This window comes from Pongo abelii, chromosome 17, assembly GCF_028885655.2.
Source record: "Pongo abelii isolate AG06213 chromosome 17, NHGRI_mPonAbe1-v2.0_pri, whole genome shotgun sequence".
In the NCBI taxonomy this organism is placed as follows: Eukaryota; Metazoa; Chordata; class Mammalia; order Primates; family Hominidae; genus Pongo; species Pongo abelii.
Genome location: NC_072002.2, coordinates 89,438,176 through 89,462,620, shown reverse-complemented (window position 1 = coordinate 89,462,620; position 24,445 = coordinate 89,438,176). Strand labels below are relative to the sequence as shown.

Sequence of the window (24,445 nt, the reverse complement as noted above, 5' to 3'; positions counted from 1 at the left end):
ATTTCAAAATTATTTTAGTGGTGAAGTAAATATAGAATAAACCACACAACAATTATGTTTTGCCAATTTTCTCCGTGAGGATGATTGCAGATTTGTACTTCTTATACAAGGAATACAGGCTGTCGAGTAGAAATAATTCCTTTCGATGCTTTGGAAAGAAGCTAGTGATACAAAATTTAAAATATTGTGTGTATACTCTCTATATAATTTCACAGTATCAAAGTGTATAATATATAATCTTTGAACGCAAATAGCAAAACACCTCTTGAGTATTTTTAAATTCAGGGATTTCATAGTACAATGAATATATATTAGTAATCAGGATGATCTTTGTGGAATACAATAAAACTGCATTTTATTTTTTATAGAAATTAGAAAAAATTTTACTGCAGAAAACAAAAGTAAAAATATATGTAATATTTAAAAATTCAGTCATATTACTCTTCAATAAACTAAGATGACTATTTATGAGTTTTCTTCTGTTAATATTAAGTGGTAGCAGATTCCCCAGATTTAAAAAATCATAGGGGAAAAGATTAAAATGGAAAAATCCTACCTATTTTTTATATTCTCACTAGGTAATTTTGAATTTCCTGGCTAAATTATATAAATTATAATTATAAATTATATAATATATAAATATTTATAATTATAAATTATATAATAAATAAAGTGTCTCTCCATTTGCTTCACATCACAAAGATTCCTTTGCTCTTTCTTTGTGCTGCCTCACAGCCAAGCTTCTCGTAGAGGCCTCGGACACTCGTCTCCTCCATGCCCGACCACCTCTCATGTCTTCAGGACCTGAGTTTGGATTGTGGCGGCCATCCGGATCCCCTCAGACACGAAGTCCTTTTCCTGGACTTTTCACCGCACTTGACACTGTGGGCTGCTGATGCTTCCTTCTCCCCGGCCTCCCTGACCTAACCTCTGCTTTCTGACTCGAGCCGACTGTCTCCGTCCTCCTTCCTCCCTCCCCACTCCGCCAGCATCAGTTGCGCTTCACTCCCTGCACTTGCACACACACCTCCAGCTGACATGTCTATGTGGATGACTCCCCAAATGCTGTCAGTCAGTTCTTGATATTCAATCTCAGCAACTGGTTACCTTTACCAGGGTCTTCCGCTAATGCCACCAACCCAGTGTGTAACACATAAACCAGGTATCTATCTGCTAGCATTGTTTCCTACCTCGCCTTCATTTTCTGTTTTTAAGAAGCAATACTCTCCTTGCAGCAACTCAAGCTTGAAAATGTAGCTTCATCTCCGCCTCCACCTCTATAGCACACGGTGCTCTCAGCTTTCCAGGAGCTGCCATTTCTGGGTGTGTCCCTGGGGTGATTTTCTATCTCCGCCCTCTGGATTTGTTTTCTGAAAGTCTCCAGATGACTTCATGGCCCTGGCCTGGGACAGTCTTCCAGTTTCATCTGCAGTCATTCTGGTCCCAACATGAAGCTCATGCTAAACACCAGAATCGGCATCCACTGCTCCCTAAACACACACGCATCTTCATGCCTCTGCTCACTGTAGTCTTTCTCTTTGGAATGGCCTTCTTCCCATTTCTCCTGTAACCCAAATGTGTTCTTCCTTCACGGTCCCTGGGCTACTTAATGCCAGTCAGTAAAGGAGACTGAAAAAATGCACCCAGAGATGTAAGACTATAGCGGCCATGGGAGAACAGCATTTAAAGAAGGAAATAATCAAAAGCAATGATATTTAGGGGAAAATGAAAATAAGGATTTAGAAAAGTCCACTGATGACTCTTCGCTAAGGAGCTGTCTGTTCTTGCGATTTCCAATTCTGGTCTCCCTTCTCTCTTAGATCCACTCCAGTCGGGCTTCTACATCACTCCACAGAAACTGCTCCTCAGGGTAACAGTGTTCCCCTTGTGTGAAACCCCATGGTCAATTCCCAGTCCTCTTCCTACTCCAAAACCCACTCCTTCTCATCGCAGTTGATGATAACCCCATGCTTCCAAGTGAGCCAACAATTTTGGTGCCATCTTAGACACCTTTCTCTCAAATCCCCAAGCCAGTGGGCTCTACCCTTCAGAATCCCCACTTCTCATACTCTCTGCTTCTAGCACAGTGGTGCAAGCCATCATTGCCATCTGATTCTTGGATTCTTTTTTTGAGACGGAGTCTTGCTCTGTCACCAGGCTGGAGTGCAGTGGTGATGATCTTGGCTCACTGCAACCTCCGATTCCCGGGTTCAAGTGATTCTCCTGCCTCAGCCTCTCAAGTAGCTGGGATTAAAGGCATGTGCCACCACACCCAGATAATTTTTGTATTTTTAGTAGAGACGGGGTTTCACCGTGTTGGCCAGGATGGTCTCGATCTCCTGACCTTGTGATCCACCCACCTCGGCCTCCCAAAGTGCTGGGATTACAAGCGTGAGCCACCGCACCCAGCCACTTCTTGGATTCTTAACTGGTGTCCCTGTTTCTTCTCACACCCACACCCAGCCCAAGTCTATTCATAACACAGCAGCCAGAAAGGTCCTGTTGAAACCTAAGTCAGATCACTTCACTTCTTTGGCCTCAACCCCATTTCAGTCAGGGTAAAGCGAATCCTCCTCTCTGCTCCTTTTACTCTAGCCTGGGCTCCCCCTGAAACATTCTGCAAACACACAGGTTATTCCTTATGCCTGGGAAGCATATCCTTCAGATGACAACTCCATGTGCTCTCTTCGTTCAAGTCTCTGCTCAAGGAAGCCTACCCTTACTATTTCTCTTACCTTGCTCTGTTTATTTTTCCACTGTACTTGCCATTTTCTAATGTATTATATAATTACTTATACTTATCATCTGTCTGCCTGCTAGAATGTAATTTCAGTGTTCACAGACATATTTCAAGTATCTACAATAATGGTTACACATAGCAAATACTAAAATATGTGTCAAATGAAAGAATGAAGGACTTTTGAGAATAAAAGTTCTATGAAGCACTAAGGACCTAAGCTAGTTTACATGGGTCCAGCAGCAAATGTATGTGAAGAAATGGAACCACAGAGGGAAAGAAATTTGTAATTTATCTAAGCTTTTCCATTCCTATACAGTCACTCTGACAAATGAAAACTACATCTATTAGAAATACCTTTATTATTTTCAATTTTGAATAAGACACTATGTAGCGTACAACAACGTGAACATTTTAAACATCAAAACATACGGACCATGACATTCTTAAATATTTATAAATACTGACTATTCCTAAGTATCAATAAATACCCAATATATTAGCAGTTTCAGCATAATACACCATCATATGCAATTTGAAAACAGAGCAAAATTGGTCAACTGGTTAGTCAAATAAAAGCTAATCATTATCAAGTCCATTTTTTTTTTACCTTTTTACTACAGTAAGCAACAAATGCAAATAAAAATGTGTAATTATGATATATAATAAAAATAAAAACAAATATAGTAAGCAACCAATACTGTGAAACCTAATATATGAGTATATGAGAAGCACTTTTGCATTCTTGGAAATATGATTCTTGGCATTTATTTTGACATTGCCATAGATTTTTTAAAGTAATCGCTGATTTCTTCAGCTACTGGACATAGGCAAACATAAAATTATTTGCTTATGGTTTTAAAATTAAAATGGTTCTAAAACTAATGCACAATTGGAATATAAGAATAATTTCTGGGGTGAGGGTGGTCCATACTGCATATAAATCACCAATAACTTACACAAACAAGTAAAATGTAGGTTTCCCTAATTAGATTTGGAATATATCTTGGCTTTCAAAAATTGCAATGTTTAAAATAAACCAAAATCTTAATTGATTTCTCTGGTGATTCTGAACACAGAAATTTGATCTAGAACCTCTTCTTGGAACATGAAATATGAAATCAACAATCTATATACCTAACTATATTAAATCTCACATATACATATATGCATATATTTTTATAACTTTCATTAGGATAAATATTGTAAGATGAAAATAAAACCTACTTTATACAAAAAAATACACTAATATTAACATGGCAGGTTTTGCCATGTAGGTTAACATTGATCTAACTCAAGTACTATACTATATATTCTAAATTTTAGACACCAATGGAGTATAGGAGGGGCTATCAAGATTATTTATATAAAGAACTGGAAGATGTTAATACCACTTCAGCAGTGGATGTATGGTCTTCATTATTTTGCTCAGTGTAATAATAAAGTAAGGGTCCATTACCTGAGGCCTAGTGACTGGGCAGTAGCAGGAAGCTGGCCTGGGAATGTACGGAACAGTGGGGAAGGCTGGTTTGAAGAATGATTACATGCTGTGGATGACTGTGCTCATCAAAAATGCATATTTACTAACGTTATTTTCGCCATAGCCTCATAAACAAAATGACATACCACTCTTTATAACAGTCTACTAGATATCTATAATACAAACTTTGGAATGAGAAAAGCACACTCAAAATGGGCTTCAGACAAAATGCTTATCCTTATGAAAATGGTAAAATAATTGGGAAATAGAGATAATTCTGGAAAACAGAAATGCTTACAATAAAGGTATATAGCAAATTAATTAACTAAACACAATTTCAGGAGCAGGAGTTACATTTAATGTTTGAAGGAGAGTTTGTGTTTACTTTTGCTTTTAATTGCAATGGTTTAGTAAAGTGGACAATAAATCACATTTACAAAATCAGAGTTCAACTTATACTTGGATCTCTAGTGGCTATTTTTATGTAATTATTGTTTCAGTGGAATAGCCATTGAAGATTTTGGTTTCTTTTAAATATATTACAACAATTATATAATATTTTGTATATCAAACATATAAAATGTTTGAAAGCCAGAATAATATTGTCTGAGAAGCTCCACTTCTGTTTGTCTTTTTTTCAAATGTTAGATAATTTATTTGTAATATGGACTAGAAGATCATTCTGGACATATGCTTCAATACATACATATCCCTAAGTCTGTGCCAGGAACCCAGAATGAATTTGCTTGAGACTAGACCAACAGCACTCAAGGGCTCAGGCCATGGCTGTCTCATCCATTTCTGCAGTGGACACAGTGTTTTCCCCACTGCCTGGCACACAGAAGATGCTAATGAGTACTGGTGGACACAGAAATCTCCACCCCAATAAAGGCTCCAGTTTTGTTGAGAAACAGGTTTTACATTTATTCAGGGCTTCCTGTTAGTTTGCATATAAAAGCAAAAGTGAAATTTAGTGAGCCTGCAGAGATATAGTAGAGATCCCCAAAATGTAATATATACACACATTCTTTTTTCTTAAAAAATATACTATATCTTATGTTAGAAATATATACACTTTGGTGTTTATGGGTAAAATTATATGATGTCTTGAATTTGCTTTAAAAGATTATAGCAAAAAAAAGCATGTCTGTGAGGAACAGATGAAACAGTGACAAAATATTAATAACTGGTAGATCTGGGTGATAGGTACTTAGAGGTTCTTCATACTCTTATCTGTGCTTTATGTGGTTTGAAAATTTCAATAAGGGCAAAATAAAGATATTTTCAACTATGAAAACTACTGTATGAGACCATTGGATATTTTGCAAAGATCTGCAGGAGACTATTTACATGACATTGTAATAGTGAAAAGTTGGGAAGAACTGAAGTGTCTATCAATAGGGCACTAGTTAAATACAGAAACCCACATACAACAAAATGCTATGCAAACAATAAAAAGAAACTGTCGAGTGAAAAAGGAGGTTCCACAGCAGTAAGTAGAGCTGATTTCATGGTCACAGGAGTGTGAGAGACGTCTGGAAGAGTGTTCATCCTATATTCAGAATGGTCATCTCTGCAAAGAGAAATTACAGATGGTTTTTTACTTTTTTCTTGAAACTGCTCTGTACTACTCAAGTACAGGAGTATGTATTAATTTTATATCTAGGGGAAATTATTTTCTATAATGATTCCTGTTACTGGGAGCTAAATAATGTATACACGTGGACATAGAATGCAGAATGATAGACAGAAGAGTAGGGGGTGGGAGGAGAGTGAATGATGAGAAATTACTTAATCAGGTACAATGTACATTATTCCAATGATGAATACACTAAAAGCCCTGACTTTACCACTACAATACATGCATGTAACAAAGTTGCCCTTGTACCCCACAAATTTATACAAATAAAATATTAAAAATTTTATCATTCTTTCTACCTGATGAAATTATTTTTAAAATTTAATATTTACTGACTTTGAGACAGGGTCTCACTTTGTCATTCAGGCTGGAGTGCGGTGGCAAACACAGTTCACTGCAACCTCCACCTGCCAGGCTCAAGCAATCCTCCCACCTCAGCCCCCGAAGTAGCTGGGACTATAGGCATGCACCACCACACCCAGCTAATATTTCTGGCGGGGGACGGAGTCTCACTCTGTCACCCAGGCTGGAGTGCAATGGCATGATCTCAGCTCACTGCAACCTCCACTTCCCGGGTTCAAGTGATTCTTCCGCCTCAGCCTCCCGAGTAGCACGTCTGGCTAATTTTTTTTTTACTTTTAGTAGAGAAGGGGTTTTGCCATGTTGCCCAAGCTGGTATCAAACTCCTGATCTCAGGTGATCCACCTGCCTCAGCCTCCCAAAATGCTGGAATTACAGGCGTGAGCCACCGTGCCCAGCCCTAATTTTTTATATTTTTTGTGGAGACAGGGTCTCACCCATGTTGCCCAGGCTGATCTGGAACTCCTGAGCTCAAGCAATCCGCCTGCCTCAGCCTCCCAAAGTGTAGGAATTACAGGTGTAAGCCCCCACTCCTGGATGACTTTTTAATTTTAAAAATTGTGTCAGGACTTAAGTAGTTCAAAGTGGGAAAGTGCTATATTTCTAAAACAATATGAAACTCAGAATAGATTTCATTTATTTCTAAAAATGCAAGTAACATCTTAAAGGCACGTGCATTTTTCCCTCAATCACCTACTGAGTGCATTAAAATGTTAAGATGTCAAAAAGTACATAAAATACAACATCATAACGTATATAGGAATAGACTCAAATACTTTTTGGTTAATTAAAATCAGGCTGAAAATTCTATTAGTTATAGGAAGAAATAGCAGTTGGAAAAGAAAATGTTTTCTAGTTGGTTCTTAAAGAATCTGAATTGAAAGTATTCCAATAATTCTATGTAAAAAAATAACTTGTGGGTATTTTAGTAATATGTTTGTTCTTAGAACAGAACAGATGGCAGAACAAAATAAAATGTAATTTCCAGATGTATCATGTTGTAAATTCAGTGCCATGAACTCGGCATTATTAACTGAGTATCAAGTTTAAACATAGCCAGCACTGTAGCACTTTTGGAGTAAATTTTAACAAATGATTAACCTTCGAAACATCGTTTAAGGTTTATTATCTAGGGTAGGTATCCCAAAAAGTGGATATTGTAGTAGCTGTTCAAATCTTCTGTTTTTGGATAGTCTGCTGCTGCTGTGTGAGCTCTTCCTAGTCTGCAAGGATCTCCAGAACAGAGTGAGGGGGAGCCCACAGTGGACCATTTGCACCCATCCCTCTTTGAAGTCGTTACAAAACAGCTGCTGTGTATGGTCCTTATTCAAGGAGTGAACTGTTCCCACCATGTCCTATTTCTTTGCTGATTTTACGGTTTCAAGAATTTAAAAGTAGCTGCTTTTCACCAAGAGGTTGGGGACCCCTAAACTTGGCAATCCCAATTCAGCTAATGTAAAAACAAATCAAAAGCTATCACTTCAGTTACCTGGTAGACATTTCCTTCTTTCAGGTCCATGTTCTAAGCATTAGGAATGATGAGAGATTTCTTAGGTTTTGATTTATCCGAGTCAAGTATCTGTATTAGATTGAAGAATCACATTTTGTTACAAATTAACTGCATATACTTACAGTTGCTCTAGGGTAGATATTCTGTTTATTAATTAGTATGGTTCTAAATGATCTTGGGGAAATCATTTAAATCCTTATTTAGGGGTTTTAAAGGTCTAGCATATGATAAGTAGTGCCAGATTAATTTTTTTTTTTTTACCTGCTTCTTAGAAGAACTGGATTGGCCATAGTGCACAGTATTGGAATGATGCTTCTTTGAAGTTTTGGAAGACTCTGGACATAATTTTCTTTTAGACCTGTGGGCTATTTTGCTTACTATCAACCTGTGGTCACTTGTACCAACTTCTTTAGCTTGATTTTCTGATTGCTGCTGTAGCAGTCGGGGATCTTCGGTTTCTCCATCTGATTCAAAAATGTGTGGCTGTCTTTTCAGTTTTAGTGACCCATGGCTTTTCCCTAAAATTTGTGTTATACATTTGCCTGTTAAATTTTCTTTTCCTTTCATTTGGAAGTCAACAGCACTTTTTACCACCCCTAAATTGTTATTTGACACCACAAATACTGCACTATTAGATAGTTGCTTATTTTTGTTTAAACTCACAGTCGATTTTCCACGAGAAGAGGGAAATTTTGTCATATTTTCAGAAGACTCTGTATTTTTTTCTTGCAGAGGTCTGGAATTCTCCTGATTTAAATTGTTAGCAGCCTGCATCTGAATGTTACTATTATATCGGTTTTTTATAGCTGGACCTAAATTCAGTTTGTCATGCTGGATCATACTAGTTTTGAGTGAAAACGATTTAGATTGTGTCACAACATGCTGTTTTCTTTTTGGGCTGCCAAGTACTGAGGTATTTTTGTTCATTTGTAACAATCTATTTTTGAAAACTGGTACAAACTTAGGAGTGATGTTGCTTTGGGAGCTAAGATCTGTGTGCTGAACTTGAGTATTTCCTCTGTTGGGCGTTAATACTTCTGAATGTACTTGTGGAGCCCTGATAGACAGGGATTTCTTTCTACCCTGAACAGACTCTGGCTGGAGATGCAAAGCGGAGAAAATGCCTGATGTTGGCTGGCTGACTGAAAGCTCCACCTTGTGGTCCACTGCTACTGAACATGGTAGAAGACTTTGAGCACAGGCAGGCTTTCTGGAAGTGGCTTGAGTCAGAGATGCCCTAAACATTTTTTTAGTGGTCAAATTGGGTGGCTTGACTTTGTGTTCCTGAAAGGATAGAGATTTAAAAAAAATTAAAAATGTTAATAATGTCCTTAATGGGAAAGAAATAAAATATAAAGTATCATCCAAATAAGAATATAAAGCAACACTATGATTTACAGAACAGGTAAAGAAAAACAAAATAAAAATGAGCCTTCTGGTGGAAATGTATACATTTCTTATGGTTTGTATCCTCCTTCAGATGCTATCCAAGATACCATCTTAAGATAAAGGTATATACTACATTTCATATAAATCTACCATAAAAACCATTCACACAGCTACCCATTGTCCTCCAAACATGCTCATGCTGCTGCCTTGCTCACTGAACAAGGTATGGCCTCCTTCAGATACTCAAAGTCCCACCTTCTCCCACCCATCAATCTACCCTAGAGTGACTGTTTTTCTGTCAACTCTCCAAGGATCTGCTATCAATTAAATGATATTTGTCACAAAAAAATAGTACAAGGTAAGCTCTCTTATCTTTTAGTGCACATGTTCCATCTTCCTAAGTAGGTACCAGATTCTTGGAGGGTAAGAACCATGATTTATTTACTCTTACATCCTTCACAGTTACTAAAAATCCTTGTTGAAAGAAATTAATGAAGAGGTGGCTGCATCTATACTAGGCCTTTAGGAATAAGTGGGATTTTGACTACAGGGAAGGCGCTATCTGTGTCTTAATCATGTTTATTTTTTCACTGCCTACCACAGTGCCTGGTACCTGGTAGCAATTCAGCAAGTATTTGTCAAAGAAATTTGTCAGATACATTAAAAAGAGCCAAGCGTTTACAGTCTTTTAAAGATGAACTGTGGATACACACACATACACACACAAATAATATGAAATTTACCATTTTAACCATTTTTAAGTGAACAATTCAGTGGCTTTAAGTACATTTACCACTGTACTGTGTTATATAACCATCAATACTATTTCCAAAAATTTTTTTTCATTCCAGACAGAAACTTTGTACTCTGTAAATAGTAATTTCCTGTTTCCTCTTCCTTCTAGCCCCTGGTAACCTCTATTTTACTTTCTATTCTATGAATTGGCCCATTCTAGGTACCACATGTAAGTGGAATCATACAATATTTGTCTTTTTGTGTCTGGCTTATTTCATTTAGCATAATGTTTTCAAGGTTCATTTATATTGCAACATGAGTCAGGACTTATTCCTTTTAATGACTGACTATTCCACTGTACTTATATAGCATATTTTATCCACTCATCTCTTGGTGGAATTATTGTCTTTTAAAGTACATATCTTGTCCTGTTGTCTGTAAAAGAGTGATAGGTAGCAACAACCTGAAACACTGAACACCAAGTTCTTTTCTCACTTTCCCCATCAAAATACAGGTTCACAGCTTGAAATAAACATTTTAAAACTGCTAGGAATAATATGCAAACTTGAATGACTGGTTTTTCTCTCCACTACTGGAGGTTCCATTGTTGAATTAGGTTGAGAAGAGAATAGGAAAGATTTTGGGAAATGAGAGTTGGAAATAGGCACAAGTAAGAGACTAATCCAATTATCTATTAGGCATAAACAAATCACACCAACATTTAGTTGCTTCCAATAATAATTATGTTATCATCTCTCACTATTCTGGGGGTTGGCTTGGCTTAATTTGGCATCTCTCATGCTGTGTGGTTAGATACTCTGCAGCTGGAGTCACCTTGGAGTCACTTCCACTTTCACATGTGATGCGTGATGCTGGCTGTTGGCTGGAATGCTGACAGGCAGTCTCTTCCTGTGCTGGGGATCTCTCACAGATTGGGTTCCAAGAACAAATGTCCCCAGAAAGACCAGGTGGAAGCTGTTTCTCCTAAAGACCTAGCCTCAGGGTATGTTGCATCACTCTGTCATAGGGACATCCAGACCCAAGAGAAAGAGACCCATACCTCAATGGGAGGAGTACTGTCCCATGACCAAAATGATGTGGAGAAGGAAATTCCAGGAAACTTAGTTCCATAATACTTAAGTTGACATAATAGAAAGTCATTATAGAGAACATACCCCTCCTTCCATGCTGACTATTCTTGGGAAAAGTGGAAAGTCCCCAAGAAAATACTGAGTGAGATTTGGGGGCGATGCTGAAAATAGGTGATTGGGATTCATTTCTTATCTGGAGAATACTTCAGTTGGAGGCTTATCCATGCCACCAGGGCAAGAAGACATCCTGTCTTAGTTTGTTTTGGCTGCTATAACAAAGTAGGTAGTTTATAAGCAACAGTTTTGGAGGCTGGGAAGTCCAAGATCAAGGCAAATCTCTCTTGGGCCTTTTAAGTAAGAGCACTAATCCTGTTTAGCACAGCTCTACCCCTGTGACCTAATCACCTCTCAAAGACCCTACCTCCTAATATCATCACCTTGGGAGTTAGGGTTTCAACATTTAAATTCTGGAGAAACACATTCAGAGCATAGCACATCCTTCTTAATTTGCCCATTTTCAAGGGCTACAAAGAAAACCCAGCTAAGTTTCATGACCCTGAATGAAAAAATACAGAAGTTAACAAGGAAGAATTACTGGCTTACTGCCCCTTGACATTGCTCAGCTGAGTGAAAAAGCATGCATCAAGAGGGGGTTTGTATTAGTTTGCTAGGGCAACGTGGTACAAAGTGCTACACACTGGATGGCCTACACAACAGAAACATATAATCTCAGTTTTAGAGCCTTGAAGTCTGAAACCAAGGTGTTGGCAGGGCTGGTTCCTTCAGAGGGCCAGGAGGAAAGGATCTGTTCCGGGCCTGTTTTCTCAGCTTGTAGATGCCCATCTTCACCTTCACACGGTGTTCTTCCTCTATGTGTGTCTGTATCCAATTGCCCCTTTTCATAATAACACTAGTCATATTGGATTAAGGGCCCACCCTACTACAGTATAACTTCATTTTAACTAACTATATCTGCAGTGACCCTATGTCAAATAAGGTCACATCCTAAGGAACTGGGGATTAGGATTTCAGTGTATGTATCTGAGGGGTACACAATTCAACCTGTAACAGGGTTGGATATACACTTCTGGAGAGAATAGAGAGAGGAGGGAGCTGTTTTTCTGAAGACTCCCTGTGCAAGGGAGCTAGGGTAAAGCTAAAAAGTAACTGATAAAACCTCATATACTATCTCTGTTGAGATACCATATGAGCAGAGACCACCACCATCAAATCAACCCAGGTCAAGAAGTGAAGGTGTGAAGGCTTCCTACTTCCACACTCCCCACAGCCAATCTCTATGCTGTGACTGCAATGGATAGGATGGACTGGTGTTCAACCTCCATTCCACCCTCCTCCTAGTGCTCCTACACAGACTAAAGCCTGGAAATCTAAAATTTATATTTCATCTTTTGCAGCTAGGGTTTGGATGTGATTTAGAACCAGCCAATCAGATGCACTCATAAAATATTTGGAAGTAGAAGTAAGGTCAAGCCACACTTCTGCTGTTTTTGCAGAAACGCTTAACTATGAATGCCTTTGATTTTCAGTTACAGAGTTAGCAGCTTAAGTGTAGGGGAGCAGAATGTAGGGCACCATTCTCTTGCTATAGAGGAGTAGTCCTCAACCTTTTTGGCACCAGGGACCAGTTTTGTGGAAGACAATTTTTCCATGGACGGGGTGGTGGGGGGGATGGTTTCGAAATGAAACTGTTCCATCTCAGATCATCAGGCATTTGATTCTCATAAGGAGCATGCAACCTAGATCCCTCGTGTATGCAGTTCACAATAGGGTTCGTGCTCCTATAAGAATCTAATGCTGCTGCTGATCTGACAGGAGGCAGAGCTCAGGAGGTAATGCTCGCTCGCTCTCCTGCAACTCACCTCCTCCTGTGTGGCCTGGTTCCTAACAAGCCATGGACTGGTAGGTCCATGACCTGGGGGTTGGGGACCCCTGCTATAGAGCATACTAGGCAAACATACCAATGCACTTCACCACATACCACTGCCCTCATCCTATGCAAGGTTTCTCTGCTCAGATGCTATAGTGAGAAGAAGGCTCTTAAATTGGATTGAAGAACATTTCTACCTTAAAGAGATGTTTTGTCATAAGGGACTGAGTCACTTTGAAGTGTCCAGATTGAATTTTTTTCCGTTTGATGAAAAAAATGTTAAAGAATTAAGTTAAAATGAATTATAGAAAAGCAAAGAACACCCACTGTTTGAACCCTTCGGTTCTATAAACTGCAGTAACATTTAAACAACATATCTACTACTTGAGATAAAAGAAAACTCATAGGCAGATTCATATAAGTTATTTGTATTCGAACATAAACTGTACTAGAATATGTGTGTGGTATATGAAATATGTTTATATTCACACACTCTTTCTTCTTCAGCTGTCTTTTGGAAATATACATATGGTGAACATAATTTCCAGAAGTTTCTTTTGCTCGCTAGCCTAGACTGTCAATATATTATTTACTCATTCTTTCCATTTTTAAGATAAAGTAAATAGCTCAAAGGGGGAACCTCTAGGTTTATATTCAAATTTACAAAAAGACTACAAAAGAGCCTATGTAAACAGCAGATGAGATGATAAATAATTCACAGAACTTAAATATACTTAATAGTCAACAAACTACAGCTTTGTGAAGTCACAAGCCAACAAAAAAACATATGCTTTATTATATCATTATCATTATTCTGCCAAGTGTCATTGGCAAATGCAACTTGGTTGAATTTTAATTTCTAGAATTTATATACAACTTATGTAACTTTATACATTAACATAACATTATAGAAGAAGGCCAAAAGCTTGAACTTAGATATGAACGAATATTTCCACAGAAGCTTAACATTAAAGTAATAATTAAATGAAAATGAAACTTGAGAAATGACAAAGATGACTAATCAAAAGTGTTTTATCGATCGAAATTTGGTTCAGTGCATTGCACCACCTCAGTGTATTTCTTGCTTCAAGTTGAATCAGAATTCAGGCAAGCTTAGATATAACCACAGGTTTACAGGACATATGGGTTTTTGAAGAATATTTTCTTTAAGTGACATGACACAACAAGGAAGTAGTCAAATTCAGAGTATGGGACATTCTCCAGGGAAAACAATCTAGTTTTCTAGCAAATAACTGGCCTAAATAAAAGGGGAGAGAGTTTGAGATGTTACAGAATAAAGAGATTTAAGAGACATACATAAAATTATGTGGACCTTTTTTTGGATTCTGATTTAAATAAAACTCCTAAAAATAAGTCTGTGTGAGATAAATGGGGAACTTCAGTGTGAACCAGTACTTAATAGATATTAAGAAACTATTGTTAATTCTGTTAGGTGTAATAATAACATAAGGGTTATATAAAGATATTTTGAAATGAGAGAGAATGTACACCATAGTCTTTACAGGTAAAACACTATATCTGGGATTGGTTCTAAAATCCCCCAGTGTACTCCCTACCCAAAAATATGTCAAGGGGAAACTAGATGAGAAGGACATGAGAGGTGATTATACTAATTTCCTTTATGTATCTTTGACATTTTCTATATGTTAAAAAAAACAAGTTTGACTAAGGATTCCCAATTTTTTTAAGCTGGCTGAGTTTTATCAAGTAGTCTGATCAATTTATTTTCCATTTTTTAAATTTATGCCTTTTACACTGCATGAATCTTAGAGTTAACATGTATATGGTCTAGTAATTACAACTTACTGAGAGCTCACCAAGAAACTTTTCTATGTGTTATCTCATTTAGTCCTAAAAACCCCTCTGAAGTAAGTACTGCGAAAGACATGACCCCCTTCAAAGGAAGGACTTACTGCCTCTGGTGGAGTGCTGTCAGCAGAAATCCCTTTAGGGACTGCTTTGGTTACAGAGGGCCAATGCCCAAGGATATGCCTGTCTCAGGATGGCCCAAATCCAATGACAGATACAGAAAGGGTTATAAAGGCCTGGCTATCTGGACCAGTGCAGAACAACTCTGATGGGCCATTTTAGTCTCAGAGCTCCTCAGAAGAGTGGCCAGGGTCATCTGGTGTCTGCTTTGTTTTTGACTTCTCCCTTTCTCCACTCGTGCTTCCTCCCTGCCTTCCACAGGTATTGTTTCCAAGGGCAGTCCCTAACAAACATCATGTGCACTAGACCACCTCAGAATCAGCTCCTAGAGAACCCAATCTGTGACAGGTTTTATCATTACCACCGCTAACCTCTGCCTCATTTTACAACTGAGGAAACTGGGGCACACAGAGATCAAATAACTTGTCCCAAATTATACAATTAATAAGAGGTTCAAATTCAGGCAGCCTGTTTCTAGAGCTTGAGCTCTTAGCTACAAATATAAACTTTTTCCAATTACAGGACTAAGAATCTTGAGTTTCAATTCTAATTCTGCAATGCATTTAACTGTGTCGCTTTGGTTAAATTATTTGGATGTTCTGAGCTTCGGTCTCCTCTTCTGCAAAATTGAGTGAATTCTTTATCCAAAGATCAATTTTGATTATTAAATGAAATAATACACATAAAAGCAGCTGGCATGCAGAAAGCACTCAATAGAATTGAGTAGGATAAATTCTTATTGTAAGGAACAATATAAAACCATAACTTCCAATTAAGTGTTATTTTTTACACTTATGAAGCAAATTTTAACAAGCACATTGTTCTGATTAACTATTTTTAAAACAGACATGGGCTGGAAATCTTAAGTATTCCAGAAATATATTTGATAAACATGCATGATGTAACAACATATCTTCTTTCAGATTCTTTAGGTTCAGACTTGGCCAGCAACTTTAAAAAATATTATGTCTGGACAAAACTTTAATACTATTTTAAAGATGTCAATGGGCATTTACCCACTCACTCTCCCTTCTAAGAAGATGACCTCGCCTGTAGGCCTTTGTGTCTAGATTGTCAGGTTTTTGTACAATTTTTCTCTAACTAACAGTAGGAGGAGTTGACCCCTGACCAGGAAGATAAACAACTCTCAATTCTAAATGTACATGTATATAATATTGTGGTCTCAGAATACATAAAGCAAAATCTGAAAGTAGGAAAAGTGATAAATCCACATCATGTTGGGAGATTAGAACACACTTCTCAGCAACTGACTGACAGGTCATAACGTATTTAAGCCAGAAACACATAAGAAAAAGATAGCTAGAAAATTCCCATATCTTAGAAAGTTAATAAATACATTTTAAAATGTCATGTAATTAATACATTTTGAAGTAATTTATGTATAGGAAGTACAAAAGACTTCCCTATACATAAAGTTATAAACTATTATTGAGAGAAATTAAAGAATATATATTTAATATGTGGAGAAATATACAATATTCTTAGATTGTAAGACTCAATGAAATTCCCATCAAAATCCCAACATGCTCTCTCTGTCTCTATGTGTGTGTGCACGAGTGTGTCTGTGTCTATGTGTAAGTTGACAAGTTGAAACTCAATGTGTATGGAAATGCACAGATCAATAGATAAGATGCTTTATCAGATTTCAAAAATCTTATAAAATTTAAGATTAAAACACTATTTAAAATAAATATAAAATTTAAGATTACATAATTAAGATAATTCTAAAAGCATGGTGCTGGTGCTAGGATCAACAAACTGACCAGAGAAAGAGATTAAAGAGGCCTGAAACAATACCATACACACAAAGACACTGGATTTATGACAAAGGTAGTGCTGCAAAGTACTGAGGGGAGAAAAACTATTGGGGAAAAAGTACTGGGGTAAGAATTGTGTTTTTTATTTTTGTCTTAGACATATGGATATCCATATTAAAGAAATCTGACTCCCTACATCACATCATATTACAAAAATAAATTCCAACTGCATTGCAGATCTAAATGTGAATGCAAAACAACCTTTTACTGGATGATATTAGAGGAGAATACCTTCATGACTTTGGGTACAGAAAGATTTTTTAAACAGGGTACAAAAAGTAGCAACCATAAAGAAAAAGACTGATCATTTTGATTATAAATTAGGACCTGCTGCCAAAAGATACTATTAAGACACCAAGACACCTTTAAGAGAGAATGCATGTTATAGAATGAAAGAAAAGAATTATGTATAACTGATGAAAAACTCATATCTGGCTTATGTTAAAAATACGTATAAATCAATAAAAAAAACCACATAACACAGTAGAAAAATGAAAGAATGGCATTTCAAAAAAAAAATCCAAATGGCCAAAATACATATGAAAAGATGTTCAATTTCATTAATAATCAGGAAAACGCAAATTAAAAACACAGAGTAATAAATACACCTATCAGAAGGGCTGAAATTAAAAACCAACAATACCAAAAATGGGCAAGGATGTGAAGCAGCATAAATTCTCCTATACTACTTTGGGGCAGAGGGGAATACAGATTAGTTAGGGAAATAGTTTGGTGTAGCCAGCAAAGTAGGAAATACCCATACCAATTCTACTCCTGGAGGTTTCATGTACATGAGCACCAGCAGACATATACAAGAATGTTCATCACAGTATTACTAGTAATAGCCCCCAAAGAGAAACAATCCAAATATTCATCAATAATATTCTGAATAAATTGCAGCATAATCACATAATAAAATGCTACATATAAAGGAAAATAAACCGACTATAGCTAAGTGGAGCTACATGGATGAATGTCACAAACATGATGCTGAGCCTAAAAAGCCAAGCACAAAGGAATACATACTCCATGATTTATTTTATATGAAGTTCAAAAGCATGCAAAATGCAATATGATGTTTAAGGACACATACTTAGTTGATAAAAACAAAACAAGGAATAATTTCCATAGTAGTGGTCACCTTTTGGGAGGAGGAAAGGAGTTATGACTAGGAAGGTGTTAAGTAGGCGGCTCCTAAGTCCTGGCAAGGTTCTATGTTTTATCTGTGTGATAGTTACATGGACGTTTGATATTCATTAAGCTATACAGTATTACTTTTCTATATGTGTGCCATATGTCACCATAAGAATAGATTTTAAAAATGCAGAGGAGACAAACTGAGTAGAAAACACCCTCCCTCCCCGATAGTTTCCAGCCTCAGCAAAAATAAAAACCGTGAATCCGATTTCAGGTTAAGTCTTCAACAGCTTTGTTCTGACAAACTCTGAGATGTAGGCCAATCCCCATATGGCCATTTCATCTTTAACTTGTCCATTAGCAGACAGCCCATTATATTAATTTCTTAATGAAATCAGACAGGAGCTAGACACCAGCCCTCTGTTTTCCTTATACAGCAGGGATCATACTTCAGTCTCGAAGTGGTTCCATAGAAGCCCCAACTTACTTGATTTGGTGACGGGCAGGCATCTTACCTTCCATTTAACTGAACTTGTACTGACAGCACAGTATCTCCAAATAAATACTCTTCATAAAACTCTGTCTCTTTTATCTCCAATAACTCAACTCATTTATATCCTTGATGTAGGTGAAACATTTCAGTAAACAACTACTACTATAATACCGTGTTAAATATAATAATAATAACAAATGACTAAGTATAGTAATAATAATAACAAATAGTTTTAGGGAAACATTGAACTGAGAGAAAAGAATTACTGCACACTGGGTTGGGTATTCCGCCCCAGAAGACAAGAGATTCAAGTAAAATAGATGGATAGTATGTCTTGGAGAATTAGATAGGACAAGAGATCTCTTACCTGCATATTAGGTTTAGTTAGTTCTTGTGTGTAGTAGCACGGTTTACTTGTCATCTTTATGGGAAATCCACATATATGGGGCAGTTTAGATTTTAAATCTGAAAGAAAACCTTTGAACACAGCTTCCGAATCTACCCTTGGAAAGAACTGCATGGGCTGACTTCTGATGCAACTGAGAGGATATCTGAACAATGTTAAAGAACAATGTCTGATTTTATTACATAAGAGGCCGAAATTTATATGGGATTTTAAAAAGTATTAAAGTAGCAATGTTAAAAAGGCACACATAAATATATCTTAACTCTTTTATATTGCTTATCTGATACCATCCACAGCTGAAAGTATGTTTTCTCACAGGCATCTTCATTCCTTCTATTCTAACATTCCAAATCAAGACAATTCATAATATCTTACTATATGGCCTTCTAAATGGAAGGGCAACTATGATATTCCAAAAACAATTTATAAGGAAGATACTATAAGCCTTACCAATTACAAAATAAGTATTATAATGAGCAATGAACAGGTTGCACCTTCAAAAACAGTTAAAAACTCAGGACAGAGAAACAACACATATAGACTGTATTCAAGCTGCAAAAGCAGTTCTTTGAGAAAGCAGTTACTTTTTCTGATGAAACATATTCTGAAGATTTTGAATAATATGTTGGCATGGCATCTAATGAAATAAAATAACTGATACATGTTCACCTCAGTTTTACTGTTAAAATAAGCTTGGCTTAGGAAACATAGAATGCAAAAAGACAACACTGAGGCTCTTCCTTCTTCCATTTTTAAACTCCAGCAGGTCAGAAGATAGAAATGGTGAAATCAGTACTAAGATTTAAGAGTTTCGCCTGAGTACTTATGCTCTTCTCGTGTGTATATTTTGATTTTAAAAAATATTGTTTAAAATATATTTTCTTAAGTCAATGGGGTGCAATTAAGTATAAGTCAAATCATCGAAAATTTGCCTATAAAATTAGATAATCTCCTCAAAAGAAAAATCTTGTTTTTGTTTACAACCTAAACTTTTAATTCAACCCTTTCAATTGTATCTGAAATGCCACTGGAGGGAGCACTTGGCTAAGGAGAATCATGATTGCTTTCTTACTTTCTAAGTACACATTTTTTTCTAACTTTTCTAAATTGTTGAAATGGTGTTTAAGGAAAATATCCTTATTAAGCTCATCCTCAAATAAAAATAGAAAGATATTCTAAGCAAACCAAAAACACTTGTGCAGATAAGAAGTAGGAGGAAATGTACCATAGTTTCAGTTAGACACAGAGAAAGAAGGTTGAAGAGAATGACATGAGAGTGGGAGCAAAACTAGATTATAAGGTGGGCAGACAGCATCTGCTTCAGTTGGTGTGTAAAGGATATGTGAAGGTCCTTTCTCCAAGCATTTTGAAATAGATGTTGCAGTATATTTTAATTTTTCCACAATCATCTGGAAGTTTATAGCCATACTAAAAATTAAGCACAAAATTTTAAATATCTCGGAGAAAGCTAAACTTAGGTTAAGTTACAATAAACAAAAATCAAATAACTTCTAATGTAACATATATTTCCATTCCTTACCAGGGCATCCCAGTGTCTCTGGAAATCTCCATATGAGTGAAAAGGACAGTCAGGGGGGATGGCATGAAAAATATTTATAATTTGTCCCATTTTCATACTATGAAAAATGAGAGGAAGCTATTATGAGCCAATGCTTAAATATAGTTTAATAAGTCAACTACACGATTTAGAAAGTGTTCAAAAAAGATTTAACAACTATCTCACTAGCTATATATAGTAAACTAAACATCTCAAGTTTCAAACACATTGTACTAAATCTTTTTATTTTGCTTTAATTGACAAATAAAAATAGTATATATTATTTATCATGTATGACATATTTCAAAATATGTATACATTGTGGATTGCTAAGTCGAGCTAATTAACATGCATTTACTCACATACTTTTTTTTTGTGGTAGACCACTTAAAATGTACTCTTAGTGCTATTGTTTATTTTTTGAGACAGTGTCTCGCTCTGTTGCCCAGGCTGGAGGGCAGTGGTGCGATCTCAGCTCATGGCAACCTCTGCTTCCCGGGTTCAAGCCATCATTCAAGCGATTCTCCTGCCTTAGCCACCAGCTGGGATTACAAGCGTGCACCACTATGCTCAGCTAATTTTTGTATTTTTAGTAGAGACAGGGTTTTGCCATGTTGGCCAGGCTGGTCTCAATCCTGGCCTCAGGTGATCTGCCTGCCTTGGCCTCCCAAAGTGCTGTGATTACAGATGTGAGCCACCTCACCCCTTCTTAGTGATTTTTAATATGTATTTAAAAAAAGTAATTGCAATTTTTGCCATTACTTTCAATAGCAAAAACTGCAATGACTTTTGCACCAACCTAATACATTTTTATTAACTATAGTCACTATGTTGTACAATAGATCTTTTGAAGTTATCCTTCCTATATAACTGAAATTTTGTATCCTTTCACCAACATCTCCCCAATCCACCCCTTCACTCCCACCTACCCAGCCCCGGTAAGCACTATTCTACTCTCTGCTTCTGAAAGTTCAATTGTTTTAGAGTCCATAAGGAAGTGAGGTCATAAGGTATTTGTCTTTCTGTGCCTGGCTTATTTCATTTAACATAATATCCCTTAGATTCATCCATGTTGCAAATAACAGGATTTCCTTCTCTTTTAAGGGTGACTACTATTCTGTTTGTGTATGTACCACATATTTCTTTATCCATTCATCTGTTGCTGGGCACTTAGGTTGATTCCATATCTTGGCTGTTATGAATAATGCTGAAATGAACATGGGGGTGCAGATATCTCGTCAACATACTGATTTAATTTCTTTTGTATGTATCACCAGTAGTGGGATTGCTAGATCATAAGATAGTTCTACTTTTAATTTTTTGAGGAACCTCCATACTGTTTTCCATGATGGCTGAAATAATTTACATTCTCATCAACAGTGTGCAAGTGTTCCCTTTTCCCCACATCCTTGCCAGTATTTGTTATATTTTGTCATTTTGATAATAGCCATTCATCAGGTATGAGGTGATCTCTCATTGTGACTTTAATTTGCATTTCCCTGATGATTATGGTGTTGAGCATTTTTTCATACACCTGTTGGTCACTTAAATATCTTCTTTTGAGAAATGTTATTTGAGGGCTTTGCCCATTTTAAAATCAGGTTATTTGTTTTCTTGCTATTGAGTTATTTGAGTTCCTTATATACTTTGGATAGTAGCTCTTTATCAGATGTATGGTTTACAAATATTTTCTCTTATTCTGTAAGTTGTCTCTTCACTCTCTTGACTGTTTCCTTTGTCATATAGAAGCTTTCCAGTGATGTAACCACATTTGTCTATTTTTGCTTTTGTTGTCTGTGCTTTTTCACAGATACATAGTTTTCAGTGTACAGGTCTTTCACCTCCTCAGTTGTTAAATTTATTGCTAAGTATGTTTTTGGTAGCTATTACAGACAAAATTATTTTCATTGATTTCTTTTACAGATAGTTTGTTGTTAGTATATAGAAATGCTACTTTTTTGTGTGATTTTGTATTCTACAACTTTACTGAATCTGTTTATTAGTTCACAGTTTTTTGGTGGAGTCTTTAGGGTTTTCTATACATAAGATCATGTCACCTGCATACAGCAACAATTTAACTTCTTCCTTTACAAGTTGGATGCCTTTTATTTCTTTCTCTTGTCTAACTGCTCTAGCTAGGACTTCTAGTACTATGCTGAACAGAAGCGGAGAGAGTGGGCATCCTTGTCTTGTTCCTGATTTTAGAGAAAAAAGCTTTCAATTTTTCACTGTTGAGTATGATGTTAGCTACAGGTTTGTCATATATGGCCTTTATTTGTATTCTATTTTAACAACTAGAATTACTAGAAAAAACTAAATTAGATTGTTGTAAACAACGTGCCAATTGTAAACACAAAATAATGACTAATAAATTTTTCCACCCAAAGATATTGCTGGTAATTGTTAGACTTTAGGGAAAAGTCTGTAAGGGGGTGAATGAATTAGAGTCAAACCTATGTTTTCTACCTACCTCCTCCCAGCTTCAATGATTGAATTATTATGTGTATGCTACTGAAGTTCTTTTTCCTAAGCAATTTAAAATTTTATCCCAATAGTCCTGCTTATACTAGTAACAAATTTTTTCCTGAAAATAGTACAAACTTAAAACTCAGCTCATATCAAATTATAATGAATCATTATTAGATACAAGTTTATGAGGTTTTATTAATATTATTTTGATAGTTTTCATTTTATAATGAGAAATTTAGAAATATTACCATTTTTGAAACTAGATCTAATAAGATGTGAATATATAATAAAATTAGTAATTTGATAAAGAAAATTCATGGCTTTTGTAAATATGACAATATTGTTTCAATACCTTTGTGAAGTCATAATTCAGTATTTTAAAATTCACCAAAATAGTTTATATTTTTACACATATCAATGTTAAGACAGCAAAATAAGGGAAACCACCATATTTTGAACCCACCCTAGATACTACAAATTGAAATCTCACCTTGGCAAAACGTAGCACCAGTTGCTTAAAATGGAATGTCTATCAATGACAGCATGCTTGTTAGCATGAAAATCCTTTATAATACTCTGGGAAATCTCAAACTCCTTTAGCTTTTAATAGAAATAAGATTTGTAAGTCCTCAAATCATTTGGCAAAAAAGGAAACATTTTAAAAGATACATATTTGTTACATGCACACAGTAGGTTCAGTTTTAAAGACTTAAGTTACAGTGAATCATGCATAACCACTTTACATAAATAGTCAAAGTTGCAGCTCACCCTGCTTCTCCTTTATGCAATATATGAAGTATTTCATGCTTTCCCTCTTACCATCCAAACCCAAACTCCTATTTTGCAGTGATTTTAGCTGGTTTTCAGGTGTTTTTTTAAATTATGTTAATTTGCAGGAAGTTGAATCTCTTCCAAAGGAAGGTGTTCATATTTTAAAATAATAGCTTTCAACCTCAATTGTTTTTTTAAATGGAGGATGAGTAAGGGAATTATACCTCCATCTGGTCTTTTGGAGGAGAAAAGACAGAGCCAATGCTCCAGTCTCCTTTTATACCCCTCCCAGCTTCCTAGAACACTTTCTTCCCTGTTCCTCCAGTGTCCTCCCTGTAGGGCATTTTGGCTTGTATTTAACCTACAAGAGTTTGCCAATTACAGCTCTCTTACCCTGGAAAATCTCCCTGAGAGGCACTGTTCCAGTTAGCCAAAGATATAAAGAGACCTCAAGGAGGGTGAAAAAATAAAGTATTAATGGGTGAAAGGACACTATATTAAGATTAGACAGAATGATTCATAAACCCTTACCCCATTCTTAACCAACCACCTAACATCTTTTGGGAAACAATGTTCTAACCTCACTGCCTACTACTTTTCGAGGAAGTCCAACTAAACTGGACAACTTTTTATTGCCTGGACTCCTACCAATAAGGTCCTAATGCCTGGATCTAGACCCATCTTCTCCATGTCCAGTGAGTGATCCTTCTCTGAGTTCCTATGTCATTCATTAAGACTAATGGAAATGGAGGAGCAGGGAAGAGCAGAAAACATGAATGCAGGAAGAGGAAGATAAGATATGCTAGTTACGTTGTGCAGTAAAAGAGCAAGGACACGCAGAATGAATAAGGACACATATTTTCCTGTGCACAAGAGATAAATCTTGCACTGTGATGTACTGTGCTTAAGAGATCAGTTGCCTGAAATGTGTGATAAAAACATGGTTAGAGGAGACATGGTTATGAATGTCAGAAAAGACTGGTTGCAGAGGGAG

General features: G+C 36.4%; 1 protein-coding gene across 1 annotated transcript in view; it reads right to left on the bottom strand.

Annotated features, from left to right (window-relative positions):
- Positions 1-3,083: 3,083 nt before the first annotated feature.
- Positions 3,084-24,445, bottom strand: part of C17H18orf63 (chromosome 17 C18orf63 homolog) — a 40,999-nt gene continuing 19,637 nt past the window's right edge. Inside the window, exons 7-13 of the mRNA XM_009252478.3 lie at positions 23,171-23,280; positions 20,194-20,290; positions 19,996-20,081; positions 18,615-18,798; positions 7,988-9,010; positions 7,706-7,795; positions 3,084-5,790 (exon numbers count right to left, since the gene is read on the bottom strand). Coding sequence (XP_009250753.3) covers positions 7,739-7,795; positions 7,988-9,010; positions 18,615-18,798; positions 19,996-20,081; positions 20,194-20,290; positions 23,171-23,280 — 1,557 coding nt within the window. The 3' untranslated portion in view covers positions 3,084-5,790; positions 7,706-7,738. The remainder of the gene's footprint in view (positions 5,791-7,705; positions 7,796-7,987; positions 9,011-18,614; positions 18,799-19,995; positions 20,082-20,193; positions 20,291-23,170; positions 23,281-24,445) is intronic.